This window comes from Plodia interpunctella, chromosome 24, assembly GCF_027563975.2.
Source record: "Plodia interpunctella isolate USDA-ARS_2022_Savannah chromosome 24, ilPloInte3.2, whole genome shotgun sequence".
NCBI classification, from domain to species: domain Eukaryota; kingdom Metazoa; phylum Arthropoda; class Insecta; order Lepidoptera; family Pyralidae; genus Plodia; species Plodia interpunctella.
In genome coordinates, this window is record NC_071317.1 from 3,047,584 (window position 1) to 3,075,256 (window position 27,673).

The window sequence follows — 27,673 nt, forward strand, 5'->3', positions numbered from 1 at the left end:
CTCTTTCACTCCAATACGACCGTCCCTCTCGCTCCAACGGAGGTGGCTTGAATGCTATTATAGTCTTATAGCTCGGGTTTTGCTATAAATTATGGTGCAATAGCACCTATTCTTTTGGACACTGGTTCGCTTAGCGAAACCATCTGATGGTTTCATTTTGCTATGCACTGCTCATGTAAAATTATGGTAAATAGGTATCTAGGAACTGCGCTGAGGATCGGATCTGCCACGAAGAAATACTTCCATGTAGGTAAACACCTAAAAACCTAAGCAGTAGGTAGGTACTGTACGCATACTGGCAACACAGCACAGCCCCAATTATAATTAACATGTTATTCTACACCGTTATTCATAAAAATGTTAACACATTCTTACAGCAAAAATATGTTTTTTCATTATAGCACTTTACTATACCTTGACATTCACAGAAAGAGACAAAACATATTTTAGCTTAAAGTTGGTTATGTTTTAACGTTTTTATGAATAACGGGATCACTTATAGTCAGCAGTTTATGCAGAAGCAGAATGAAAATATGCATTTAATTATTCATTATATTCAATCTAGGTACCTATACCAGCTGATACGAGTGACGTTATAAGGTTTCCGATTTTTCCTTTACACTAAAATCTTTTGAAAATATATACTTAGGTACTGAAGAAGAAGCGTAGGTAAGAAGAATAAGATATTCAGTGCAAAAATAAAATAATAACGCAAATGTTAGCCGCTCTATCACACCATAAACAAAACATTAATTAAGATCGAGGTTGTACCAACATTACGTAGACATCTCGATTTCTAAATTCAAATTCAAACACGGAGGTTCCATTAAATCGTTACACAACACAGGATTTGAGTGGAAAGGTTCAAATTGACGAATTGAAATCTCTGATTCGACGTGTTTACCCAAAAACTTAGATTGGAACCCAAAAAGAGGTCAATAAACAACAGAAGGCCTTTGGCGGCGCGCTCGGCTCATAAAACTGCCTATTAGGGTGTCTATTAACGCCTTTTTCCAAATAATTAGGAGCTATTCACCGCCAAAGTTGTTACTTTAATAGTTTATTAATATAATGGGTAGCTCAGCTGCCAGGATTTGTTATGGACGATTGTTTATTGTAATTTGATTAGTTTAAATTGATAGGAATAATGTAGTTCATCCTTATTTCCTTTATCGATAAATATATATATATATATATTACGGAGATAGGAATTAAATGAAGTAAGCATCCTGGAGTAGACAGTTGTTACCTACATCTAAATAAAAAGAAAAGGTAATAAATTACAATCCTGCTAGTATTATAAATGTATGTAGGTATGTTCGTTTGTTACTTACGCAAAATCTACTGAACGGATTATTATGAAATTTGGTACACGGGTAGAATCCTAGAATAACACATAGTAACTCCCGAAATTCCCACGGGAGTTGAATATAAAATAGAGACTGTGAACGAAATTGAAAATAAGAAAGGAATATTAGATGATGACGCGGTGACAAGGCAACCATTTCTACGGTTGGAAACCTACTGGAAAAAACCTACCTATTTATTTTTTTTATCTTCATTGTACGATACGTGCTTGACTCCTGGCTCAAAATACGGGCCAGTTAATTTAAACAAATTCTTAATAGAGATCGTATAATCCCGGATTATACGTAACTAAACAACACGATCTGAGAAACGTCAATTTATCATTTGAACTGTAAACCAGACATAAACTACGCACATTGATTTATATCTTATTTATAAAACGAGTAACCGCTTCCTTTAAGATCAAAACCAGAATATCATAATTTTATATTAAACCTTTGATGTTAATTTGTTATCTGTCACTAGAGTACAAACGATTATGCTATAACTACAATGATGACGTTTGATTTTCATACCTATATATGTGATGTGAATGACAGGGAAGGTAACATATCTCTTCAAAACCTCCATTCACGCTAATAACTTCAGCTGGATCGCAATTGCACGTAGATCGATCCGGCATTTTTACCTTTTCAGTTACCTACCACCGTTGATTTGACAACGGCAAAGTTGGGTTATGGTTCGGTTTTGATTCAAAAATCCATCAAATAAAAAAGATCCTTTCAGAGACTAACCTGTTTTCATAAAAAAGATAAAGCATACTTTAAGTTAAAGTATGTTTTGTCACTATCGCACTTACTAAATTTCTCATTGACAACACGAGACAAAACACCTTTAGCTTAAAATATGCTTTATCTTTTTTTTATGTTGTTCACATAAGGCACCATTTCTAGAAATATTCCTTTCAGTATATTTACGAATATTTCTGACTCACTCTTCAGATCACTCCTAATTAATTAATACCGACATATTTATCCCGGTACTTGACCACCTTCACGTCAAGTAACCGTTAATCTGACAGCAAATATCAAACGTTAAATACATCCTATAATATTATTATCGGATTATAACATGAGATCTTCATCATTCATCTATTTACTTCCTTATTCCATTCTAATAAGTATCAAATTAATGTTTAAAGCTTCTTATAGGTTGGTAGAACATATCTGTCCTGTGACAGACGGCATGCATTTGAAATGTAACCGGGTCTTATTAGTAATCACGGCCAAAAGATGGCGGTCGTTAAATTCCCAATCGGCTCACTGGGTTTCGACCTGGGTGAAAACACAAACCGTTTCTTGCAGAAACATTGACAAGAAACGATATGAATATGTGCGATTACAAGAAACATTTTGTGTTACGTATAATGACAGATATCGATGAGACTAATGATAAAGATCCTTTAACTCTTTGTATTGGTTGATTTAATGAAATAATATTCGAAAATATAATTTTGTAAAAAAAAATACAACAATTTATTAATTCAATACGTTTTTTATGATTAAGTAAAAATATTAATCTATATTAATTAATATTACGTGAATGAAAATAACCAAAAATCAAATTATGAATTAAATATCAATCTTAAATCTGGGGTGAAATTAGGTGCATCGTGAATCTTTGCGGGTAAAAACTGGGAGGAAACCATCTCTGCTCGCGGCTCAAATGAAGTGATGTGCGAACAAAGAACCATAAGCCCTACTACGACAAGGCTTCGGCAGATTAAGCACGTGTCACAATTTCTTACGGTGTATCTTAGTCGAGGGTAAAGACACAATAATAATCATACTCTATTTTTATTAGTTAGTTTTTTTTTTGTTTTCTTAAGGGGACATCATTACAACCTATTTAAAGATTTTCCAGCCAATAAAAATATTTAAACAATATATAAATATAATAAACACCGCCATATAATAAATTTTGTAAAAGTTGGCACATGAACTTGAAATAGGTTTATTACTATTATAATATTTAGTCCTATGATGAATTATTTTTCCTTTTGATCAATTAGGTTTTTATGTTTTAGAGATAAATAAATATAGAGAGAATTTACCCGATTCAAGGTTAAAAAATTATTCGAGCTCCCTGACTAGAGCGGCGTCTTTGGACCGGGATCAGGTCTCGTTAGCTGTCACTGACAAGCCTCGTAGTCTTGTCCACCGGGGGACCAATTAATACCATACCTTCAAAACTAGTGACGTTGAGCTGGTCGACTTATTAGCCATTTGTTTTACTATTACATGGAAATAATTAAAATGAAAAGTAACGTAAGTATCTCGTAGATAAACCTAATAAGTAGTGAGCTCATTTCTGTTTTCTTTCCACAAAGCCGTTAAATTAAAACACGTTGTAATGACACAATACTTGAATCGGTCCCCCAAATCACTCCACATGTGATTGTAATATTGAATTGAACATGTCTTCATCTTCAATGATGGCGATTAGTGTACGAGGACAGCGCTATTTCACAATTCCATTATGATGTAGTCTGTTATTCTGAGAGTCTGATTATTTTCGTATAATGTACAGGCGGGAAGAAAAGTTTTACTCATTATATCAAATATCATAACCGACTACCTCGGTTTCGCTCGGGTAAAACCATAAAAAAGTAGCCTATGTTACTCCTGATCGTTTCGTTTATCACTGTGCATTTTAATAAAAATCGTTTAAGAATTTTTTTGAGTTTATTCAATACAAATCTTTTTCTCTTTATAATATTATACTATGGATATGGATTATCATTTTTTTCTAGAAATATGAGTTTTTGAATAGCGAAACATACCTAGTACATATCATAGTATCTACCGTAATAAAAAATATACTTGATGTTAGTTAAACGTATTACTTAAGTGGATCCAAAAAATGTTGTAAGACGATCACATTACATTACTATGACCGTATTATTATTATACGTTATTCTGGTTGAGTATCGTACATTGTCCTCCTTTTCCGTAATATTTATATTCTAGATTAGTCTCCATAATATCTGGCCGTGAACATTAATTGTCAACTGACAAAGCTTGATATAATAAAATAAAGCAATAATTATTTAGAATAGAATAAACCCTAAAATTGGAAATAGATAGACTGACATCTTTGCCACAGCTATTGGCATTCAGGACAATTTAAAGATGTTTCCTTACGATGTTTTTTTAGAATATCTAAACAATTCTGTGCGTTATGGTACACCGATTTCAAAATGCCATGTTTCCAAACGTGCCGCTCGATCCGTCGTCATACTAATAGTCCAATAAACGCCCATTTATAACATAATTGTACTTTAATATACCCACACACGCCGCGAAACGCCTAAAAACATGACAAAACCACTTCATTATCGCCCATTGTTGCGATTTCACTCCACTTCCAAAAGCCATTGTGATCATCTACATTTTGGCACGGTGTTTATTTTCTGTACATCTAACTTGAATGTAAAGTTTAAATTCCCTTGCCACTGACATTTTGATGTCGACAACTCAAATAATTTGTTCTAATTTCGATTTGTATTTATGAAAAAGTTGTTAGCATGCAAGTTTTTGGCGCGTTGTGAAATAATCTACGTATGTGCAGAGCCATAGAGTTTTATTTAGCTTTATTTATTATTTCTGAATATGGAAGTTGGGCCAACTGCTAGGCGATTCATCATTTTGCGATGCTCTCTTGTTAATTCGTTACAGGACGCTGGGTATTCGGTAATTCTTTATCCTTAGGGGAAGTGTGAGAAAAAACGTTTAGTTTTGTTATTGAATTCCCATTATAGTGTAGATCGATTTTACTTTGTTTAGTATTACAACTTATGTGGATCGACTTTAAGTCTCTACTTAGATGATGATGATGATAATTAGATGATGTGTGCTGTTATTTATTAGTGAGTGAGTCGGTATTTCTTCTCAGCCAGTGGTCGTTCCGAAATGCCAGTAGCCAGTAGTTTGTAGCTTGTGAGAAATAACTATTTAATATAAAAATTTACGTGAAAAAGTGCCTGTGAAGGTCTAAATTCTGAATAAATGATTTGAGTTAAAAATATGAGAGAGTTAATCCATGAGGAATATAGACTACCTACCTATCTAAAAACTTCTATTGACCATTTTTTTTATACATACGAATAAAAGTCGAGTAATAATAGGGCGCCCAAATGTTAAAACCAACCTAATATAAACGTTTTATATAACTCTGTTAATAATGTCTTCTACTACGCTAAAAGTAAAAAAAAAAAAAAACTACTTATCTAGACACAAAATGGCGCACAACTGTCATCGCTGGAGGCGGCGTGTTTCAAATTAATTACACGAAAGTAATTAAACGATGTTTCCATTAGGACAATCATTATTCAATGTCTATTCGTAGCTGACACACCGTGAAAAGTATTTAATTTTAATAATTTAAAGAATATAAAATTATTGCATTTCTTTAATAGCATTGCTTACAAGAATTTTAATAATAGTTAATCAAGCTTAAATATAGATTGTGAAATTTCTATCATCATTAATTGTCTGCAGCTCTCCGTGACGCACTGTTAGGCATAGGCTATCCTGGGCAATCGTTATCCCGTTGTTGCCAGCAATTTCTTTTACATGGTCGGCCCATCTAGCTGCCGGATGTCCTACGCTCCGTTTTCCATTTCTGGGGTACCACTCAGTTACACCTTCCATCATAACTTCTAGCGAATTCATCTTTTAATCTACTTGCAACATCTATAATCTAAAGTTTTTGTATTATTATTGATCGCTTTGATAACAATATCGTTTGTCTTCTGTTGCCCACAGACTAGATAACCCAAGTTAAAAGTGTGAATGATATGAATGTCGTGGCCATCGTCGAAATCGCAGCTCTGAACCGTATGAATCGACTTTTTTTTGTTGTTTGTGCTAGGACTGTTACAATGATCGCTAGATACAAAGACAAGGATATTTAAAAAGTGTAATTCAAAGTTAATTATTTATGCGTAAATAAGGAGCTATGTGTATATTTATCTACTTAGATCAAAATATTAATGCGGGAAATAGCATCCACTTTTAAATTCAATCGATATGATATGATACGATACATATATATCAACCAACTACTTTTTATTGAAATTTCGTGTACATAATTTCATATAAAAGTAGAGTAAGTACTTACTTCATTATCTAAACATGCATGCTCATAATAATTACGTTAATAGTACAATTACAATCGAATTGAATATTTTCGTTTTGGTAAATTACATGAATGATACGAGCACTCAAAAGAATAATTACAGCTTGCAACACCTTCAAAACAAATTCTTGTCTTTTATTGCGGTTCTAAAACAAATGTAAAGTAATAACATCCTATGATTGTGCCCCATAATTATTTTGAATTTCGAATTGTTACGTTCGAAATCAACAACTGTTTTATGATATTGCCAGTGTAAGTTGACACTTCGACATTTACCCCGTCTTGGTTAAAGGATGACTCAGTAGGTGTTCGGATACATTTCGGGGGGCGTACCAAAATTGGCCGCATTACAATGAAACGTTACACCCTACCATCACGGAGTCCGACCTCAAAATTACAGTATTAAACTCCGAACAAAGAGACCGAAAGTTGTACTTTTAAAATTTTAAATATAGAACAACCCAAGGGATGTATCAATGAAAAGTCTTAATTAGTTTGTAAATGGAAGATGAATTAACAGCTCATGGCTATATTATTACTTTTTTCTTCGAATGATGTATTTTTCAGCGCTAATGATCGTATTGCTTACTTAATTCTTGTAATTCTTTTTCATTTTTCGTGTTATTTAAATGAATGTGATTGTTGCAGAGTCTTTGTATGTATGATATTCACACGAAGTTTATTGAATTGTAGCCACAACAAACTGTGCAACAAGTTTATGTTTTTCAACACAATTTTTTCATTGTAATATTATATACAAAGAAATTGCAACCTATTTTCGTATTTTTTTTCCAGTAAATAACCAGACATCTGGCAGAATAATTAACAATATAATATAACATTTCTCCTCTCCTTTTTCACACAATCACACAGGTTTATGAAAGAGTGGGCCTGTTTTGCCGCTTGCTGATAGAGTATTTGATGAGTCTATATGTAAAAAATATCGAACAGATAGCATTAAAATTGTGTTTTACGATTGCCGAGTCGAGTGCGTATTCGATTCCGTCAGATTACAATATGATATTTTAAGTGTGGTCAAGACTACATTTGAATCAACTAATAAAGTGAACTTTTTGCTGCTTAATATTTTCACCGGAACACAATAATGCAATCTCAGCTGTTTGGCGACAGAAATAGATGAGGTCATTTGGTCATCTGCATAATCATTAAGCAGGTGACCTTTGTATTCAAACCTCGATTGTCAAAAAACAACAGATATTTAGCTACAGGACCACCAGAGACGACAAAATCGCAAAAGTAAATAGAAAGTGGTGACCATATCCACGTGCCATTCAGCACAATCCGGATAATTAAAACCATCGATGTCTTGACGACCGACAAACAATTATAATATTGTTTACGGTTCATCACTAGAAGAAACCGCCATTGTTAACGCATTAAAACCTCCGTTGAATATTCAAATATAGTCTTGCGTGATAAGCTACATGACCAGTTTAGGAAGAAACGTGATTTTCTTCTCACAAGTTAGGGTTGGAGGTCTGTCAAGATTGGTGATTAAGCTGGGCGACCAATTAACGAATAACAAACTCGACCCGTAACTAATGCTCGTACAGTTTTAACAATTTGAGTTTCGAACGTATTTGTAATTTGACATCGACGTCAGTGTGGTGGAAATCGATGGAATAGTGTTGGGACAAAAATTTATCCAGATTATTCGACAGATTTACCGCATCTGTTTGTACATTATTTCGGTATTTCTCCTTAGCAGTTGTCTGTAGCTTTTAGAAATACCTATATTGACGACCTCGGTGGCACATTGATAAAATGCTTGCCTCAGAACCGAGAGGTCCCGGGTTCGTTCCCCGGTTGGGTCACGATGGTAAATGATGTTTTTCTGATTGGCCCGGGTCTTGGATGTTGATCTATATATTTATTTGTTATAAAATATAGTATCGTTAGTATCCCATAACACAAGTTTCGAATTTACTTTGGGGCTACCTCAACCTGTGTGATTTGTCCTAAATATAATATATAGGTATATAATGTAAAATTTGACAAATTAATAGTGGGGAAATTTGTAATTATAATCTCTGGCTGCACATGCCTTTGTTTTATTTCTTATCTATGGTGTCGCTATTATTAGTACTGGTGTCAGATTTTATTAAAGTCTTCAAAGGCATAGGTCACGACTTTCACTATTAGCATAAACAGATCACATTGGATACGATTTGTTGGAAATGCTTCGTTTATTGTTATTGATTCCTACAATCACATTCCACCTTCGCAATATAAATTTACTAAGGTTTGTAATTTTACAAGTTGTATACATATTTTTTCAGGATATATCTAATGTGCTTTTACAAATTGTATTTGTGTGCAATGAAGCTTAAATACATAAATATCTAAAACTTACTCCTATTCTATTATATCTAGCTAAAAATAGGTACTTACTGTTTTATGATGAAAATGATACAAAGACATTCATGAAAGTTGTGTGATCCCACCCTAGTCCTAGGCGGGCACGCGACGCAGCCATCGGTTTCCTTAACAAAGCGAATTTCGTAAAAGCCGAGCCAACACCAATCGATTTCACAACACCATGAGAATATGGCCATTTAACACGACCAGCACGCCTTGTACGGAATATTTTTAATTGTTTCTTTCTAGTTGATTTGTTTGCACGTCGACGTGGGCCGTTTTGGGTCAATATTAATATTTATTCATGGTGTGATAGACCAGATTTGTCATTCAGCAGGTATCTTCATTTCTCGGAGATGTGACGCCGCGAAGACCAGTCCTAATTTTTTTGAAGACAACCGGCCGCCTGCCTGACGTCAACCGTCTTTGGGAATGGTAATAGCTGCCAATCAACTGCTAAAGGTATATGACTCTTAGTCACCTCGTACAGTCCTCAGTTCCGTAATATAACAGACAAACACATGAAGACCAGTCTACATTGATCACGTCACGCTAAATTATGCAGGACTATAACAAGTCTGATTGTGCTGCTTCCTCCTGATCTCGGCAGAAAGCCAATCCCAACAAGTAGATATATGTCATCAAGGATATCATCCTGCTCTTATACATACAGTATCATGTATTTATACCTTACGGGATTGACAGAACCAAGAGTTGCGAAACTCGAAGGCTATATTTTGATGGGATAGAGGTAAAATTTAGACCCCATAAGTTGTGATAGGTTGCTAGGCTAATAACGCCTAATGAGAAGAATCTCCAGTATACAGTCTTTACCCTTAATTGACTTTTACAATCTGCGCGCGGAAAGAGAAGGATTATGTTTTTTCACTACCAGCCCAGAAAAGACAATCCCGTTTATATATCAAAAATGTTGTCTTGCTCCAGGTCCAGCTCACCTCAACGTTATTAGATTAGACAATATTCACAAAAACATAGGTACTCGCTAACACACTTATTAGAACTTTCCCATCAAGTAGTCATGAATGAAGATTGATGACTCCCGCCGTGGCTAGGACCTGCTGCGACGACTTTATTATGGTACCGTGGACCACACATGTATATCCTACTAATCATAATATCTGCTAATTAGCTTTTACCATCGGCTACCACGGGAACTTTATAAATAAGTACTTAATTTCTGAGATTCATCTCTCTCATTCTACTCTAATTGTAGTAAATGTCAAATTCGAGAAGTTTGGTTGAGTAGATAACGGGATGTGATAATAAACAAAAACCAATTACACCACCACGGCTTCATGTTTGTAAATTCCCATCAATACTAACATTATAATGAGAAAATATTTGTATTTTTGTTTGTAATGGATAAACTCAAAAACTACTGGGCCGATTTTAATGAAATTTAACACAGAGATAGACGAAACCTTATGGGCATACATAGGCATTTTTTTATTATGGTTCAAATTTTTTATTATGGTTTCACCCGAGCGAAGTCGGGATAGACGTCTACTTATTCATATTTAGTATGAATTGGCAGTGAGATGGAGCACATAGCAATGAATGCATTCCTTGCGAGAGAGAGAGAGAGAGATGCGATGAGATGCAATCTCATGTAATTCTTCTTGGAGTACATTCTTTGTGGGGTAAGGTGGGTAACTAAAAAGTCGTTATAGAACACATATTTGTTTATTTACACTAAGTAATATTCACATAACATGTCGCGAAAGCGTATCGACTGATATATTGTATTTTACAACTGTTATAATAATAGGAACAAGGATTCGTTTGACAGACATTACAAAAATTGGCTGGACTTAAAAAAAATAAAGTCGTGTAAATTTTTTGAATGCATCAAAAAACTTTCAATCGTAGTGAAGCACGACGTTAATACTACCATTTAAAATTAATGAATGGCGAACAATAAAGTCTTTATTATTCAACAAGTCAAGATTATGCTATTGATGTATTTTTTCGATAAAAATTCGAGGTTCTTTATTTTTGTAAATTTTCAATAAATATATCTATCTATCACTTTGAAGTTTAATATTTTGATCAATCAATGTTTAGGCAGCATACATACTGATCTGACTGTTTAATCTATAAGAGAGGGAAAGAGAGATTAAAGTCCAGGTATTTTATCTTTTTTGTTGATATATGTCAGAAATGTTGTGATTTAAACGAATCATACATATTTTAAAAATAAAGAAAGCTAACAGTACTATCTCAAATTTTGTAAATAAATATCAACTGAAAATCATTATGTATTATTTGTATATTTTGTCCTACTGATCACAAACTGTCGTTTAATATCTAATAATTACATATTAAACAACATAATATGTAATTATTATAATTTATGTAATTGACATAAATGTTTGTTTATTTCCCTCTCCTGTCACTAAAATTTAATAGAAATATGTTTCGATTAGGTAATCAACTATCTTGATTGTCTACAGAATAAAACGGAAAAGTAATGTTTTAACGGCTTTAATACTAAATGGCATTCAGTTTATAGATGGCTCTTCATTAAATTCGACTTCACTACATTTCAATCGTATTAGTATCCCAGTACCACAACCCAGTGCTGTGGTTTCTACCATAGTACTGGGCATTTTTACGCTTCTAAGTAGAATTTGAATGTAATTGTACAGAAAATGTATGATTAAAATAAAAAAATATTTATTCAGAGATTACACATTTTCACGTCAAATTTAATAATATGATTACAAACTTTAAATTTTACGTACAGGCATTAAAAACAATTGAAAGTTTTTTAAATATAATTTTCAGAAATTAAACTCACTGGAACTATGTACGAATAAAATATGTTTAAATTACGAGTAGTATTTCTCTTTACTGCTTAATAAGCATCTGTCAGTCGAAATTTAATGTGTCAAAGCACTATTTTTACTCTATGGTGTAAACAAAAACAAAACTAAACTGTACGCACTTTTAATGGGTTTTCTTGTAGATTTTTAATTAATTATCTCGTTTCTTCTATATCATCACTTGCTTAGATTTTTTCAACATAAATCACTTGTTATTACTTAGATTGTAACTTGTAATTAGCACTAACAGCCGTCATGTTCTTTTTAATAATTAGTAAAATCGCTATAAAGTAATTTAAAATTAGTAATTACTTTTACTAATTATAAATTATACTTGGCGTTGTATTTTAACGTTTATTATTACATTACAAAACTACATTAAAAAGAAATGTAATTACTAATTTTTCTATACAAGTATATATACATTGTAACGGGTTTTTTTACTGGTTCTTAGTAATTTTCCATTCATATTGCACTTAGAGGTAAATTGCATAAATTGGTGTTTGTTACATAGTAACTCTGATGTTTAGGAATAAATTTGTAGCGATTTTGATGACAAATTCGAAAAAAATATTAAAAAATATTTTGTTTGAAATATCAATTTCAAATTAATATCCTCTTCAAATTAAGCATCACGACCGTTCAATATAATCTATAAACGCACGAGTAATCTAAATAAATTTATCTACTATTATTCACTTGGTATGACCATTTTTATACACCAATAATAACCCGAAGAAATAAATAATTTAAAGATACATCTATAAAAAAATTAAGTACTTAAATAATAAAATCAACTATCACATTTATCGAATGAAGCTTCTCTTCAGTTTTGTACAGTAAACTACAAATCTATGTATTTACAGTCATTAAATAGTGATGTACTTAACGAATCTAGAGTGAAGATAAAACATTTATACGACACGTCACTAATGTCTGTTTGGAAAGTGTTGCACAGCAGTCTTTGTTTATCGATATCGATAAGCACGATTTAATAATCGAGTACGCGTCGATCGTAGTTGACACTTGGCACGACCACGCGTGCCGCCTCGTTTCATTTGGAGGCGTTGACAACTAAGTTCGTGGCGGCCTCCTCGCTCGCTCCTATGCTCATAGCTTTCTTCTTCAATATACCCAAGTCAGTCACGTTTTCTAGAAAACTCTTGTGCGCTGAAAGTACTTTTGCACTTTCGACGTCCTTTTTCAACTCTTCCATGTCTCTCTTCAGCTTTGCTCGTCTGTTCTGGAACCACGTGATGACTTGGGCGTTGGAGAGTCCTAGAGAGCTGGCGATCTCGTCTCGGTCGGCTGGAGACAAATACTTTTGGTATAGGAAACGTTTTTCCAATTCGAAAATCTGGTGGTTCGTGAATGCCGTTCTTGATTTCCGTTTCTTCTTCGGCTGCGGCCTGTTGTTGAAGAGGTTCAGGTGATTTGACTGGCCATCTGGAACAAGACAGAATAAAATTATTATAAGAACATGTGTCAAATATATCTAGGAACTTTGATTTAGGGTTAATTATTTAGGGAACTAGGAACACATCTCGAATTGACTACTTTTTAGAATAAGTAACAATTTTAACATCCATATTAAATAAATTCCCAAACAAAGGCGCCTTTGATACAAAGCACAATCAAACCTTTTTTTATAATTATAACTTTGCCAAGTACTGCTTTATAGACATAGATAGATATAGCCAATTGCGTTTCCAACTCGTTATCAGGGTCTAAAACATCATACGAGTCTACGACACCGTAATAAAGGGCCCGCAGCCCTAACATGTTACTCGGCTGTCGTAAAACACACTTACAATAAAACACACCCAGGAATCGTTACATTTTAACGAGCATACAATCACATACGGGTTGGCTTAAAACATTTTAGAGGCAAAACAATCAACGGCAACGTAAAGTCCCAAGTTGACTCGCGTACGATGGCAAATACCGCGAAAAGCGTGTGTGAACGGTTTCGCGCGGTGTGACTACGCGAATCTATTTGGGGCCATGTCAACTTAAAAAAAAGTAAGTACAGAAAATGCAGAAACATTCAACAGCTAATGGTCCTAGATAAATAGAAACGCTATTTTAAAATCTTAAAAGGCTTATCATGTAGGTCACTATGAATTAATTGTATTATTGTTCAGTTATAACGACAATTCAATATCTGGGTAGTTAAAAATCCAATTTTCCCGGCATAGCTAAAACATAACGGAAATGGAGATATGAATAACAATGACGTTATCTCCGTATCCGGTTTTTGCGCCCTATTTCTAATACTATCTACGTTTGTTAGTTCCGATTGTGTTACTTAACCTCTAATTATTTTTTTAAATTGAATTTTTTACGGTGGAGCTTATTATAATTGAGACGGAGCAATTTGCGTTTTATGGTATTTTGTAATGCCGCATAAAATAATATTTAACTTTTGCATATCCCACAATTGTTTGTCTTAATTAATTCTGAGAGTCGCACAAGTGTAGGTAATCGCATCTAACTATAACCTAAACATAGACCCTGTAATTATTTAAACTTTATTTCGTAAAAGTATAAAATTTCCTGTTGACCTTCAGAGATATTTTAAGATGTTATGGGCTTGGATGTGGTGAACCGCAAAAATTAATAAAATAACTCGACGAATATCTGTTATTAAATTAATACTTTGCATTGTCTGATTATACGAAACCTCAGAATTTAACGTTAAATGCCGTAAACATAACCCACACGTTTACTGATACTTGGTGGTCAAATACAAAAGTAACTATTTTTAATAAAAAAATTATGAAAAACAATCTCTCCGCTTTTTAAAATCGTAAAACATATAATTTTTGCCATATTAAATTTAAGTTTTAGTGTAAGTTTAATTGTAATTCGTTTTAACCATTGGAGAATCGATCCTGGAGAATGGAGATAATAAAAAAAAATAACAATAGGATCGCGTAAGATAAGTTCAATTTTTGTTAATATTAATTTTGTACTCAAAGATAATCAACCTTGATTAACTGTAATATCATTTGGTCTTAAGAAAAACATTATTTGGAATAAAAAAAAATAATGCAATAAATTAAACTTTTGTTGTCGTCAAAACAAGAGCTATGGAATAATGGACAAAGCAAGACAGCTACTAATTTGGAAATAAATGGGGCCACATTTATTACACGTCAGATTCCTTTGGGTCACCGTCACAACCAATTTAAGAATTACAAAAGATTGCCAATTCATTTATAAAATACATGTAATACACCGCCGGCATCGAAATGGCACATCAGCTGTATTAATCACGGCCTAATCGCATCCTTAGCGAATCCGAACCTCAATTAGGACTGTATAAAACACCAAAAGTGCCAAAAAAGAGCACAGACCAAAGACATCGTTAAGCCGCCATCGCAAAAACTCAATCCGACACGGCCATGTGACTGTGCATCGGGATATCGAGAAATGCATCCGTATCGATACGTGGTTTATCGATGTTACTTAACGACACTATAATTATTTTGCGTAAAAACAATAGTTTCTTTTCTTTGCAATCTAAATGTGACATATTTATGTAAAAAGGGATATCACAATATTTTTTTTGATGTTTGCCATTTTTAGGGTTCCATATAAAAATAAAAACACCGGAACATAGGACTCATGCGTCTGTCTATCCGTCCGTCTATCACAGCCAATCAGAAAACTCAGAAAACACGTCATCCTATTGCTCAGAAAACACTGTATCAAATCAGGTGAAATTTGGTAAGACGATGTAATCCTTATTTATTATTACTTCCAGAAAAATGGAATAGATGGCGTTAGGGTGAATATCACGACTGTTTTAACGCGGCGTGTAGCGTTTCATTAGTGTCGCACATTTTTTTCGAATAATCATTTTATTAAAATTAAACATTTATAAAATTGACATTATACCAGTACTTTACTTATTTATAAAATAGGTTAATTAAATAGTAATCAATTTATGGCACAATTTGATAAACACTAATGACAGCCCAAATGGTCACGAGCGTTTTAAACGCCGCGGCGTTCAAAACCTCCCGGCGGTTTTAAATTTGCGCGACGATGTTTCTTTTTAAATGTTGTTTAAAACTCACACGGAGTACACGCGGGTGACACTGGTATAAGAATTCTATAAATACACTCTCGGATATTTGTACCTAAGGAAGAAATAATTATTACTATGAAATATCGAATTTAATAAACATTTCCCACTGACAATACCTTAAACGCGAATCTTCTCATGTGTTCCAAATCACATTATGTAGGTATATTTGTACCAAATTCATTGGAAGCACTTTTTATTAAGATGATTCACATAAAGATGATTTTTCAGAGTCGAATTTCCTCAATTTAATTCCATGAACTGGAATTGTTTTGATACGCACGTATGGTGCGGATAGTGAAGATGAAGCTGGTTAACATTGAGAAAAAATAAAGTACATAATTATAAAGGTGATAAACTTATATGCTTTTCCCTATACTTTTTAAACATTACGTTATTGTTTTATTGTATTGTAGTTTTCTATTTTCAGTTTTTTCTAACGTCAAAAACGAAATTAAAATAAAAACAAAGACAAATATTACTTTATATGCAAAAACATGAGTTTACATAGAGTACATAATATGGAGTGATATCCTGTGATGTCATAATTTTTGGTGACAAATTGTTGTGTTTGATTTATGCATTTTATTGTTTACCCAATTAAATAGCCAATACTATCGAATGCATAATGGGTGCTTAGCGTGGCATTACATTTCTAACAAAACCGTCCATCGTCCAACAAACAAGTCAAATCTCTTGTTTAGTTTTTTCGCTGCACACCTTGCTATGCGAAGGAATCTACTAGAAAAAGCCTTTTTCTCATCGGCTTTTGTGTCGCGAAAAAAGCGTGGCGAATACACTCGCGTGTGTTCCATGGATTTCCGAACGATTGATTGATTGAGACAAGGAGGCTTAGGACACGTTTACACGATTGGCTTGGCACGGGGATTGATAAAACTTGTTACCTGGTTACCGTTTTTAGGAACATGACAGCATTTTAAAAAATCGATGTCAACTTAATTACGGTTCTAATCACCAAATAAAAAAACAATGAAATTAATGAATTAGACATTTGAATGTCCTGGCAGTCAGTAAAATTTTTTTTCCAGAACTTGTTTTGAAATATGAAAGTGCTTGGAAATATCTACGATTTTGGAGATTATTGACGGTAAACGTATAAATTGACAGTAAGTACTTAAAGTGAAAAATTATTCCTTTAATCTCCACACGATATCTAACTGAATTAAAATGCAAAGTCGGTCTGCAATTAAAGAAACTGACCATAATAAGAGGGCGTTAGTTCTGAATATTCTAAAAACTATTTCAAACTGGCTTGCATACTAATGACTTGTACAAATGACTATAATTTTTCATTGTTTTTGATAACAGTTTTGTAATTTGTGGTTTTGGTAAATAGTTACACCAATTTGTAAAAATATGTTTATAAAGTTATGTAATATGTAATCTTGTTGTGTGTGTTACAGTGTTATATTAAAAACTAGCTATGTCCCTGGGATTTGCTAAGGTAGGAATTTTTTGATAAAAACGCTGTTACAAATTGGTTTACTTTGTAACCTCATTCTACCCGTGTACCAAATTTAGTGGCAGGGCCTGAGTAATGAACATGCAAACTTGCATTCATAATAATAATGTGATGGTTATAATTAAGATAAGCTTTAAATAAACTGCATTTTTCATCGACAGAGGAGACACGAGTCATTTTTTCATAGCGGCATTATCAAAACATCGATGCGACTGAACGGCTGGGTTGCTTCCACAGCCGATTGACAACTGTCGAGCGACTGTCGGGTGACTGTCGGCCCACTCTGTGACGACAAATGAGCTGTGCCGTTGTGTCTTCTTAATTAGGTAGACGTATCCGGCTAAATGGTGTTTTGATAAACACGATCATGGTAATATATTGTTGGGTAAACTGAATTGCCTTTGAAATTATTTTTAGTAGTCTGGGTTTCAAATAAATACTTATACAAAACTTAACAATCTTATAGACGCGTGTGAACCTCTCCGCCAAGATAATTTAATTCTGTTTTTATTTCTTCCAATCGATTTGACAATCGAGTGATCACAGAATCGAAACGCAATGATTTAGTTGTGGTCATTTCTCGGTGATTGTATCAAAGATATTGGAATATCACTGTATGGCAGGTTGTCTGAGAAATAAAATGTTATCTAGACTAGACAAGTTTTTTAGTGGTTTTTATTGACTTTTTTGTGAATATCAATCATTGTAATCAAGTCGTAAAGTTTTTAAGGCACCGAAAATTAAGTCTCTAAAAATCTATAAAAAAGTTAATTTCAAATTTAGAATGACTTCAATAATTGCAACTTTTTTCTAAATTTCATTAATGTTTTAATTAGTTGCTTGCACCTAGCCGTTATTCGTAGATCTAGTACCTCGTAGTATTCGTAATATTTTGACTTAAATTATTATTTTTAATCAATAGACTTGATATAAGACTGAATTTCTTCTTAAAATATTCTACTGCTTACATTTCAAGTGCTCCCATAGTGTAATGTTCTCACATTATACCACTTCAGCCCTTTTCTGCTCACTGCTGACCATAGGCCTCTCGCTTCTTTTACGCCAACTTTATCTGTCTATGCTATGCTAAGTTAATATACTCCATGTACGATTTGCGCCTTTGATGATGTCAGCTGCTCATCTCGCTCACAAGTTGCTAAAATTTTTAACAAAAATAAATAGTCATAGGGCGTTTAATTTTGAAGAATACAAGACCAAAACCAGAATGGTTCTCTAACCACATTCTCACGGGCCACATGAACAGTTCACACACATTTCGGGTGCCACCGCGGCACGTCCACCTTCTGTTTCTGGTATTCTGGTTTCACGCCCCGTTGCTCTCTGTAAACTGTTCTGATGCTGTACTAGCTTAGATTTTAGGGATCTGTAGTTTTGTGATGTTTACCGCTCTTGTGTGTTTTTGAGCTTAAAACCTTTTTTTAACCCGCGTCGCAAAAAAAGGGGTGTTATAAGTTTAATGTGTCTGTCTGTGTATCTGTTTGTGACAACCGATTTTCGTTTAGTTTTTTTTGTGTGTCATAGATAATATCCCGAGTGTTCTTAGCCATGTTTCATTAAAATCGGTTCAGTCGTTCAAAAGTTGTAACGAAATGAACATTGAAAGTCGGGGGTTTGTTAATTTGTTAAAAATAAACTTGACATTGGCTGGCGTGCATTTGTGTGTGAAAAGCCAAGGCTCTTTATGGGTCACTATGAGCCCGGATAGTAAGTAAAATTTATACACATACAATACAATGCGTGTCAGGATATTTGGCTATTGATCCATGATAGAGAAATTGATACAGGAATTATTTAAAAACATATACAGAACACCTGCCTTATACACAATTTTATTAAACTATCAACAAATTTAACAACAATTTTATTATTTATCAAATTCTTGAGAGAAACTTGTGAACGGTCATCATTCGAAATTCGTGATAGTTTTTACATAGGTACAGTACCTACCTACGTAGCGGTACAACACTTTATTGAATCAAAACCGTTTCGAAATCCGAAATCAAATTATCGCTGCCATTATTGTGCCATTTCTTGTAATCTTACAAGAAAAAATATGAAATTCTGATTAATCTGTGGTAAACGAGGTCATTCTTTTTATTCAAACGTGAATTGTACATATTTTAAATACAAAATTGTCCCACATATTGGGGAGTTGCTAATCGCAAAATATTATTTAATTTATATTTATTTAGAAAAAAAAGTAGCTGACTTGACTTGTGAGTGAGAAGATCGTCACTCACATACAAGTCAAATCGGCTACTTTTCTCTCTATTTGAATGTAATTTTTGTTAAACCATTAAAATTATAAAACCATTAAAAATACTTGCCCGTTGCCAGTTATTAATATAGACTTTGAGATCTGTTTTTTTTTCTTTTTTGTTGAAGAATGTAAACCCAGCAGTTTTTGAGCACTATTACTAAAAAGAGACACTAATGTCATTTTGATGTCACCCATTTTTTGAAGTTTCTGAAATCTTAATTAAGGAAAGCGAACGATAAACGAATAAACCCATTATCAAATTAGTAATTAGCGAGTTCGTGAGTGTCATAAAACTAATAGCCTGTTTAAAACAATGACTGCATTATTTGCATACTATAAACAGGCTATAGGTATAATGTCAGGTTTTAGTAATATTATGACGAAGTATTTGGCGCGATTGATATTGAAACTAAAGCTTACATATAATAGGCAATAGATAAGGTTGCAGCCTTTGTTATAGCGACAAGAGATAAATATTTTTCAAAGCGATAGTAGATATCTAATTATTATTAATTATCAGATTTATAAAACATAAATATAATGGTAGCTCATCTAATCACAGTATAGGTATGTAGTAAAACCATAAATATTAATTTTTGAAATATCAAATATTAAATACCCTATCTGGATTGACATATTCACGCATATTGCCCTTGTCACCTTAAGGTCCCTGTACTCCCACGGATTGGAAGTATAGCTGATCAAAGTGAAGTCGAGAATACGAGAGTTGGTTATTAACAAGTGAAAATCCATTTTTTTTTTAAATAAATGAATTGCAAACAGCACTAGCATTTGATCCGCTACATGCTCGACTGCAGCCTGACTCCTGGACCCACGCCAGAATGCCACAATGTCTCATTACAAGCAATTAGTATGGCATAAATTAAACACATTGTGTCGGCGTAATTGTCGTGAACTATTGTCTATGACTAACGTCGTAGAGATTGATATAACACTGCCAATTAAAACCGCCGCATTACAAGTTGCTTTATAATCGCAGTGCTAATATTAAAACATTAATTCAACAAATTACACAGAAGTTTCTGGATAGGTATTTATTTAGGTACTTGGGTTATTTGTGGGATTTAGAAAATCTCGTAAAATTTTAACATGTATCTACATAGTTTAATTGAAATATTTTGACACACTAACTAAAGTTAAGAAAAGACATTAGCGGTATCCTTCAAAGTTGGCGCCAAAATAATCCGTGCCACTAAATCAAAGGCGCTTAGCGTGCGTACCATAGATAAATGTTTCCAAATTCAAATAGCATTCTAATTTTGTTCGTCATAAAAACGGGCATTGGCGCAAAAAAGCGAGTTCTGGGCAAAAAGTTCGTTCGAAAAACGAACAAAAACGTTGCACGCGTGGAGTACTAGCCTAGCAGTTAGTGCAGCGCCCGTGACAGAGTAACGACCGATGTTATCATTTTCAAACGCACTCTTTAGGCAGACGGCTTGTTGTATATGATGTTATGCTGAATACATAATATTATAGAATTTTGTGGCTGAATACTTACCATATTTTGTCTGCGTTAGTAGTAATTAGATGTATGGAAATATTTGACAATTTGATTTAACAATGAGATTTACCTATAAGGATAAATTCATTTCACTAAATCACCTAACACTAAAATATATTTTAAAACACCTGGCGTGGAATGATCATAGGTAGATCATAGGTAAACACTCTGCATATCGAGTAATATGTGCTACATAATACTCGATTATAATTACGTTCGTTATAGTACATATTATAGGTTCATCAAAAGTGTCAATAAAAATATGTGAAATTTTGTAATAGAAATACTATAATTTCATTAATTTTTAGTTGTCAGTTATTGTCACTGATAAGAAAAAATATCTGAGTCGTCGTGTGTCAGGCTTGTTTAGCTAATGTGAAATGAAGATATAAAATACCGAAAATCTAATATTGACTTGGTTAGTGTGAATTAACATGTTTCCATGTTTAATAATTCCAATATGATCCATCAGCCAATGCGCCACTCTTTGAAGTCACAGGGCCGATTACTTTTTATACCTCTTCAAGCCCAAGTAGTCACAACAAACCATTTGAATGCCCTTAAAGCAGCACTTGAGTTTATTGCCTCCCTTTATTTTATGTTTTATTTACCTTTTTTGTCTGGCGAGATCTCTCGCCGCACCACTGTGCGTGGTTGAGACGTTTTAAGAAGTTAATTATTGAAACGTCAATAAAAAACTAGTTGTCGTTTTATGTTAAATATTTATAAGAAAATTATGATTTTGAATTGGAGAAGATATGTGAAGGTGTTAAAAGTATACGCATTGAATGTCAATTTTATATGCTTTTAGTGTGCTTTATATTTTAAGATTTCATCTCAAATACATTGTTATCTATAATTATAAAATTCGACTTAATCAACTAGCCGACGACAGACGCTCACATATTATAAGAATGAAAGGGAAGCCACGGCTACTAGCTAATAGGCAATAAAAATGAACTTAGACATTTGTACCCTAGTGGTAATCCTGGATATTTATCTTTCATTCGCACAGTGGGCCGTCCCGTAGGACTCTTGGTAAAGTAAAACAGTATAGTCTGTTGCTTATACTAGAATCTGCGCAATAGACAATTAGTATCCATAGTCCTCACATAAGGTCCTCACCGATGGTTGTAAATCATATATATTTTTTGAAACGGAAGGTAAGGTTCAATCTTCAATTCCAACTATTGGAATGATATAAGTACTTAAATAAAAAATTACACCTCAGAATCCTCGTGTCGTCGTTTTCTCAGATTTTTGTATCAATTTTTTAAATGCATACATTTTCAACAATAACAATTTGAAAAGTTTTCATGTAAAACAAAATAATTATTGTTTTTTGTTATTAGATTTAGTTTCTACCATTACAACCACAACATCAACAACAGAAAACTAATAATTTCACTGTGTGTTTATATATGTTTTGCGATTTGATCTTGGATTTATAAAGAAGGTAAATTGAAATCAATATGATTTTTAACTTTAATTATGTAAAATTACCAATTTGGATAGGGTGAACTAAATTTGTTATTGGTTGTTTACTAAGTTTGTGTGGTTCCGCCCTAGAATAGGGCTACTGCATATCCTCCCGTCGATGTCGTACGAGGCGAATAAGGAACACGAAGCCTTGGCAACTGATAGACAAAATAGCATTACCAAGAAAGGTTAACGTCAGGCAGGCGTCCGGTGGTAAAATCACAGCCAAATATATTTTAAAAAGTCAGGTTTATTTTTACGGTGACCCTGGGCTTCGCGGCGTTACAGCCCCGAACTAGCCGTTCGAGAAATAAAGAAAAACCGATCGTTCGTGTGTGGTAGCGTCAACATATAAATCACTAAGCGCCAATAATGTGGGCAAAAGCCCCAGGGGTTTGCCCGTCGCCCCACGGTGGAGAGAAATGCGTGCGACGAAAACACTTCCTTTTGTCACATAATTGTCCAAATTGTTATTAGACAGAATAAAGACATATGACTGTGGGACGCGGGGAAGATTTGTCGGCTTCTTGGTTTATTGGTGGTTTAGGGCTGTCACCACTTCCAAATTTAGGAGACTGGTAAAATTACAGTTTATTTGATAATATTTTCATTGTATGTACGTTATTTTGTTCGCAAATTTCCAAATGTAAGCATTTGGAAATTTGCGAACAAAATAAAACTGATTTGAACGTTCACAAGTTAAGACTTGTGAACGTTCAAATCAGTTTTTTTATGTTCAACCGTAACTGTACACTAATAAAGATTATATTAGCCACAATATATTACCCTAAAGCCTCATGTGATCTAGTATTTCAAGTGTAGCTTTTGATACCAGTCCTTTATCTCCAGTCGAGTCCTTCTTACATTATCCTAGAAGATTTCACAGCACTGAATGTAAATATGGGCTAGTTATATCTAGATAAGCAAAATATATAAAAACTGAAATAAATTCTTTAAAATGCGACAACCCTAGCAATGCAACGCCACGATGGATATAAATAGATGAGAGATGTCAGTTTAATAGCGTGATTAGCTCTGTAATATTTGGGGAAGCTGCTGTAACTGCTTGACTGATTTATATTGTCATTGAAGCGCATTGGATTCCTGTAAATATAGATTATTATTATCTCTCTTCAAGCCTTTGTGTTTTGTGAAATGTAGTGGGTCGTGTAATAAGCTGCTTGTAAATACAAACATTGAGAAATAATGACGATTGTAGTTTTAAGGAAATTATTGAGTATGTATGTAGCTATATTATCCTACTAATATTATAAATGCGAAAGTTTGTGAGGATTGTATGAGTGTATACATGTTTGTTACAAGAATATTTTCTGGTTGTAGGTCAAATTACTAAGGATAATAAATATTGGAAATAAATAAGACCATAAATCAGACAAGTCCTCAGATTTATAAGTCAATTTTGTGCTCTATGCGTTGTAATTGCGGCGCATTTCTATGAATGTGTTTAGTTTCGTGTGTTGATGACTGGGCATTTACATTAGAATGAAGAATAAGAGGGTACTATACTTATAACTTATATTCTCATTACATTATATTTAATTTACACCACTAAATGACCAGAAAAGAGAATTATGTCTTAATAGTTTTACGACGTTTTAATGTACTGAAACGTTTAAACTATCACAAATGTTTTGGCGGCTAATAACACTAACAAAAACACGTTTAAGAGCGGCAAACAAATCACTGCCACATGGTTCACACTAAAGCAGAAACAAAACGCCCCACTGACAGAAATATTGTGACATTGCATTCACATAAAAACCAATGAAAATTGGAAATTTCAACAGCACTTTGAACTTTGTTCCTTAATACTTTAGGATCAAAAATATATTTATCTAAAAATGCATTTCATGATGTCACAAATGTCAGTTTTCTATGTTTACGTTTTACATTTTTATCGATATTTTTTGCCCACAATTCGCCTGTCGTTCCGCACTGTGCTTAACTGTCGAGGCGATAGACAAATTACGTCGCCAATGTGGAACTTCTTATGTGGTCTATACTGACAAGATTGAGAAATATCTATTGGGTGGTATAAAATTGGGTGGTATAAAATTGGGTGGTATATCGCGTGTGGTCTAAAAATTACTAGACAAAAAAAAAACACCTATCTTTAGCATAAGAAATAGGAGTTGAAAGCCTAAGAAGTTGTGGCCACATTGTTAATTATATTTTGTGATTAAAATAATCCTTATTTAATGTGGTCACGTATAATCTCACAATATAAATAGCCACAACGACGTAAAGAAGAAGACCTAGGTTACGAATTTCAAACAATGTCAGAGACTCAGAGTGCATCAACTTTTTAAAATTACTTCAACATTATAAAAAAAATATCCTCATACAAACACGTGTTTTTCCGTCTATTTGAAGCTGCGCCAAATCATCTTTGTCTATGCCCCTCATTTGTACCAGTGCGCGGCTCTAATTGAGACATATTGTGTATCGTCGCGGTAAGTTAACTCCGCTCGGATCTGATCTCCTGGTAACGCGGGTTATTCACATCCCATGGATTTCGAGATTTATTTACATTATACACAGTTGTAAGTAATAAAAATGACAATCAATAAGTATTATTTGGTCTTTACAAGTGACTGCTTGGTGACATTCCTGCTTTAATCTAATATATAGAGACTGAAGTTGGTAAAATTGTGTTTAATGATTCTAATTTGTTGAACTGGATTTTAGAATTGACCTATAACTATACCTATTAGGAATTCTGTTCTGACCTCTGTATTCATCCAAAAGGAAGGCCAGTGCCCCAACAGTAGGACTGACGAGGAGAAATAACATTACTCATAAGTAAGTTAACAAAATAAATACCAGGTAAATATTTTCAGTAGCCTAAGTAATAATAATTGATACAAAAATAGTTCCCTGCATGTCAAAAATTAGCAATAATTTCCATAGATGAAAAAACAAACTTTCCCGTTTCCCGCCAAATGTGCGTTTACAGAAAACAGTGGGAACAATCGAGCGGTGTCGGCGGGCAATTTAAACGTCGCCACCGATTTAGATTTATACTCTGTGTCGATTTATTACTGGTCCCGACCCGCGGACTTACCGCCTGAACAGATTGTTGTATTATCTAGGTTATGTTATTTTTTCATAAATTGCTTTTTTTCCATTTTCACAAAAAGACGCACCAATATTTTACGCTTTAAGATCACATATAGGTAAGTTAGAATTCATAATTTAATGAGAAAAAAGATATATCTAGACTATCTTCTTCTTAGGGTATTTTGTCATCAAAGTATTACTACAGAAATAAAATTGCTGATTTTCACAAACATTTGTCGAATTTGTCGATCACAATCTTCCTGTCTTTTAAAATAAATCGATTGAACAGCGATTCCGACTAGATGGTTAGTTGAATCATTTGTCAAACCCTTCCTTAATTTGCTAGTGATGGGATGGCACCAACAGCTCCAATCGATTTGCGTCAAATGTCAATTGGTGATGAATTGATAATCGATAGTGCCTTAGCAACGTACGAGATATGTAAGTAGTTTTGCGAAAAAACAAGAACAAGATAAAAATTATGTGTTAGTAGGATAGGTATAAAAGTATTCAATGTTTGTTTTAAAAGAGAGTTTTTTTTAGCATGTATTAATTTGCAGCTTCTATAAAGACAGAAGAAATATAAATAAATTTAGATTCCAATAAAAATAAATAAATTCCATAAATGAATTTAAACGAATGTTGATGTTCAATAGCTCTCATACATACTGAAAATCACGTATTCGAACCTGGAACCTTTCTATCAAATTCAGGCGTGAACAGCCACCGTTTTATAAACCAATGTCCACTAACTCCGACAAACCAGTATATTTGGACTTTAATTCGTTTAACTTCCGAATCCCAAATTCGAGTCACGTAGTTGACAAACGCGGGTGTCCCTTTAGCAAACAAATGTCCCTTTGATCCGAGAATTCAGGAGTAATCGGGAGGACTGGGGAGGCTAGGTCGAGAGCATCTGTCCTAATCTGTTACAATTACTTGCTGACTCGCAACGATTTAGTGTAGCTTTTGTAGGGTTTACAAATCGTTGGGTTGTGGCTTTCCTTGCTAGTATAATGTATTTGTTTATTTCTTTTTCTTTCTTTATTAGAAAGTAGAATATACGTAAAGATTTTCGGTTCTACAAAAATTTATATGTTCCTTCGACACGTTTTGAGTGATTGTACTTAGTAGTCACTAACTAAGTACCCTTTTAACAACAATAACATTTAAATTTAGAACACTTGCAAGATGTCTTTATTACCTAAACCGATTTTAAAACTGGTTACTTTTCTTGGTGCTGTTTTGTTTTTAAAAACTTTCCAATAATGAACCTGAAGCTTTTCATGTCATTCAGTCATCACGACTAACTCGAACTCTGACACAGTACATTAACCGATTCTACCATTATCGAAATTTCTATCTACATAACTAAGTTTCCACTACGGCGCGCACCTACCGTCTTAATGGTCTGCTTTATGCGTATCAAACAACTCACACTCTCCGTGACTTCAGCTGAACGAATCGCATCAGTAGTCTATTTACTTTGCGTCGAACTTAAAGTAATCAAGTACCTCGCCTATTTGAACATATCAAGCGCGCAGTAGATCACTTGCAATGATTTGCCAGACAAAAGTTCGACAAAGTGAAATTTCGTTAGCGCGCGTTAAGGGTGAGGGGGTGAGCAGGGGGTTGTCACCGGCGGGGCGTTTTCCATTTCACGCTCCGTTCGCCACTGATGACACCGCATTCCGTCGAGCAAATGGCTCGACAAATGAAGTAAGGGCGCAGTCGCGACACGCCCAGCGCGTCATAACTGCCACATCACTCGCCTGAAGAGGGAGACGATCGCAGTCGAAAGCCTCGTACTGATAAATTGATTCGCTTTAACACTCTTCTTGTCTTGTCTTTTTAGTACTTGCAAAGGCGCTTGTTTATGACTAGAGCCTTTACTTACATAGTAGCTACGAAAATTTATTCATGAGTCACTAACTTTCCTTTTACAAATACAAATGATGAACAATGGAGCTAAATTGAGGAGTAGTGTCGCTGTTATGTATCA

The 27,673-nt window shown here is 33.8% G+C and overlaps 1 protein-coding gene across 1 annotated transcript in view; it reads right to left on the reverse strand.

Annotated features, from left to right (window-relative positions):
- Nucleotides 1-10,594: 10,594 nt before the first annotated feature.
- Nucleotides 10,595-27,673, reverse strand: part of LOC128680574 (homeobox protein BarH-like 1b) — a 56,323-nt gene continuing 39,244 nt past the window's right edge. The window contains exon 2 of the mRNA XM_053763812.1: nt 10,595-13,178. Within this exon, the coding sequence (XP_053619787.1) occupies nt 12,787-13,178 (392 nt within the window). The 3' untranslated portion in view covers nt 10,595-12,786. The remainder of the gene's footprint in view (nt 13,179-27,673) is intronic.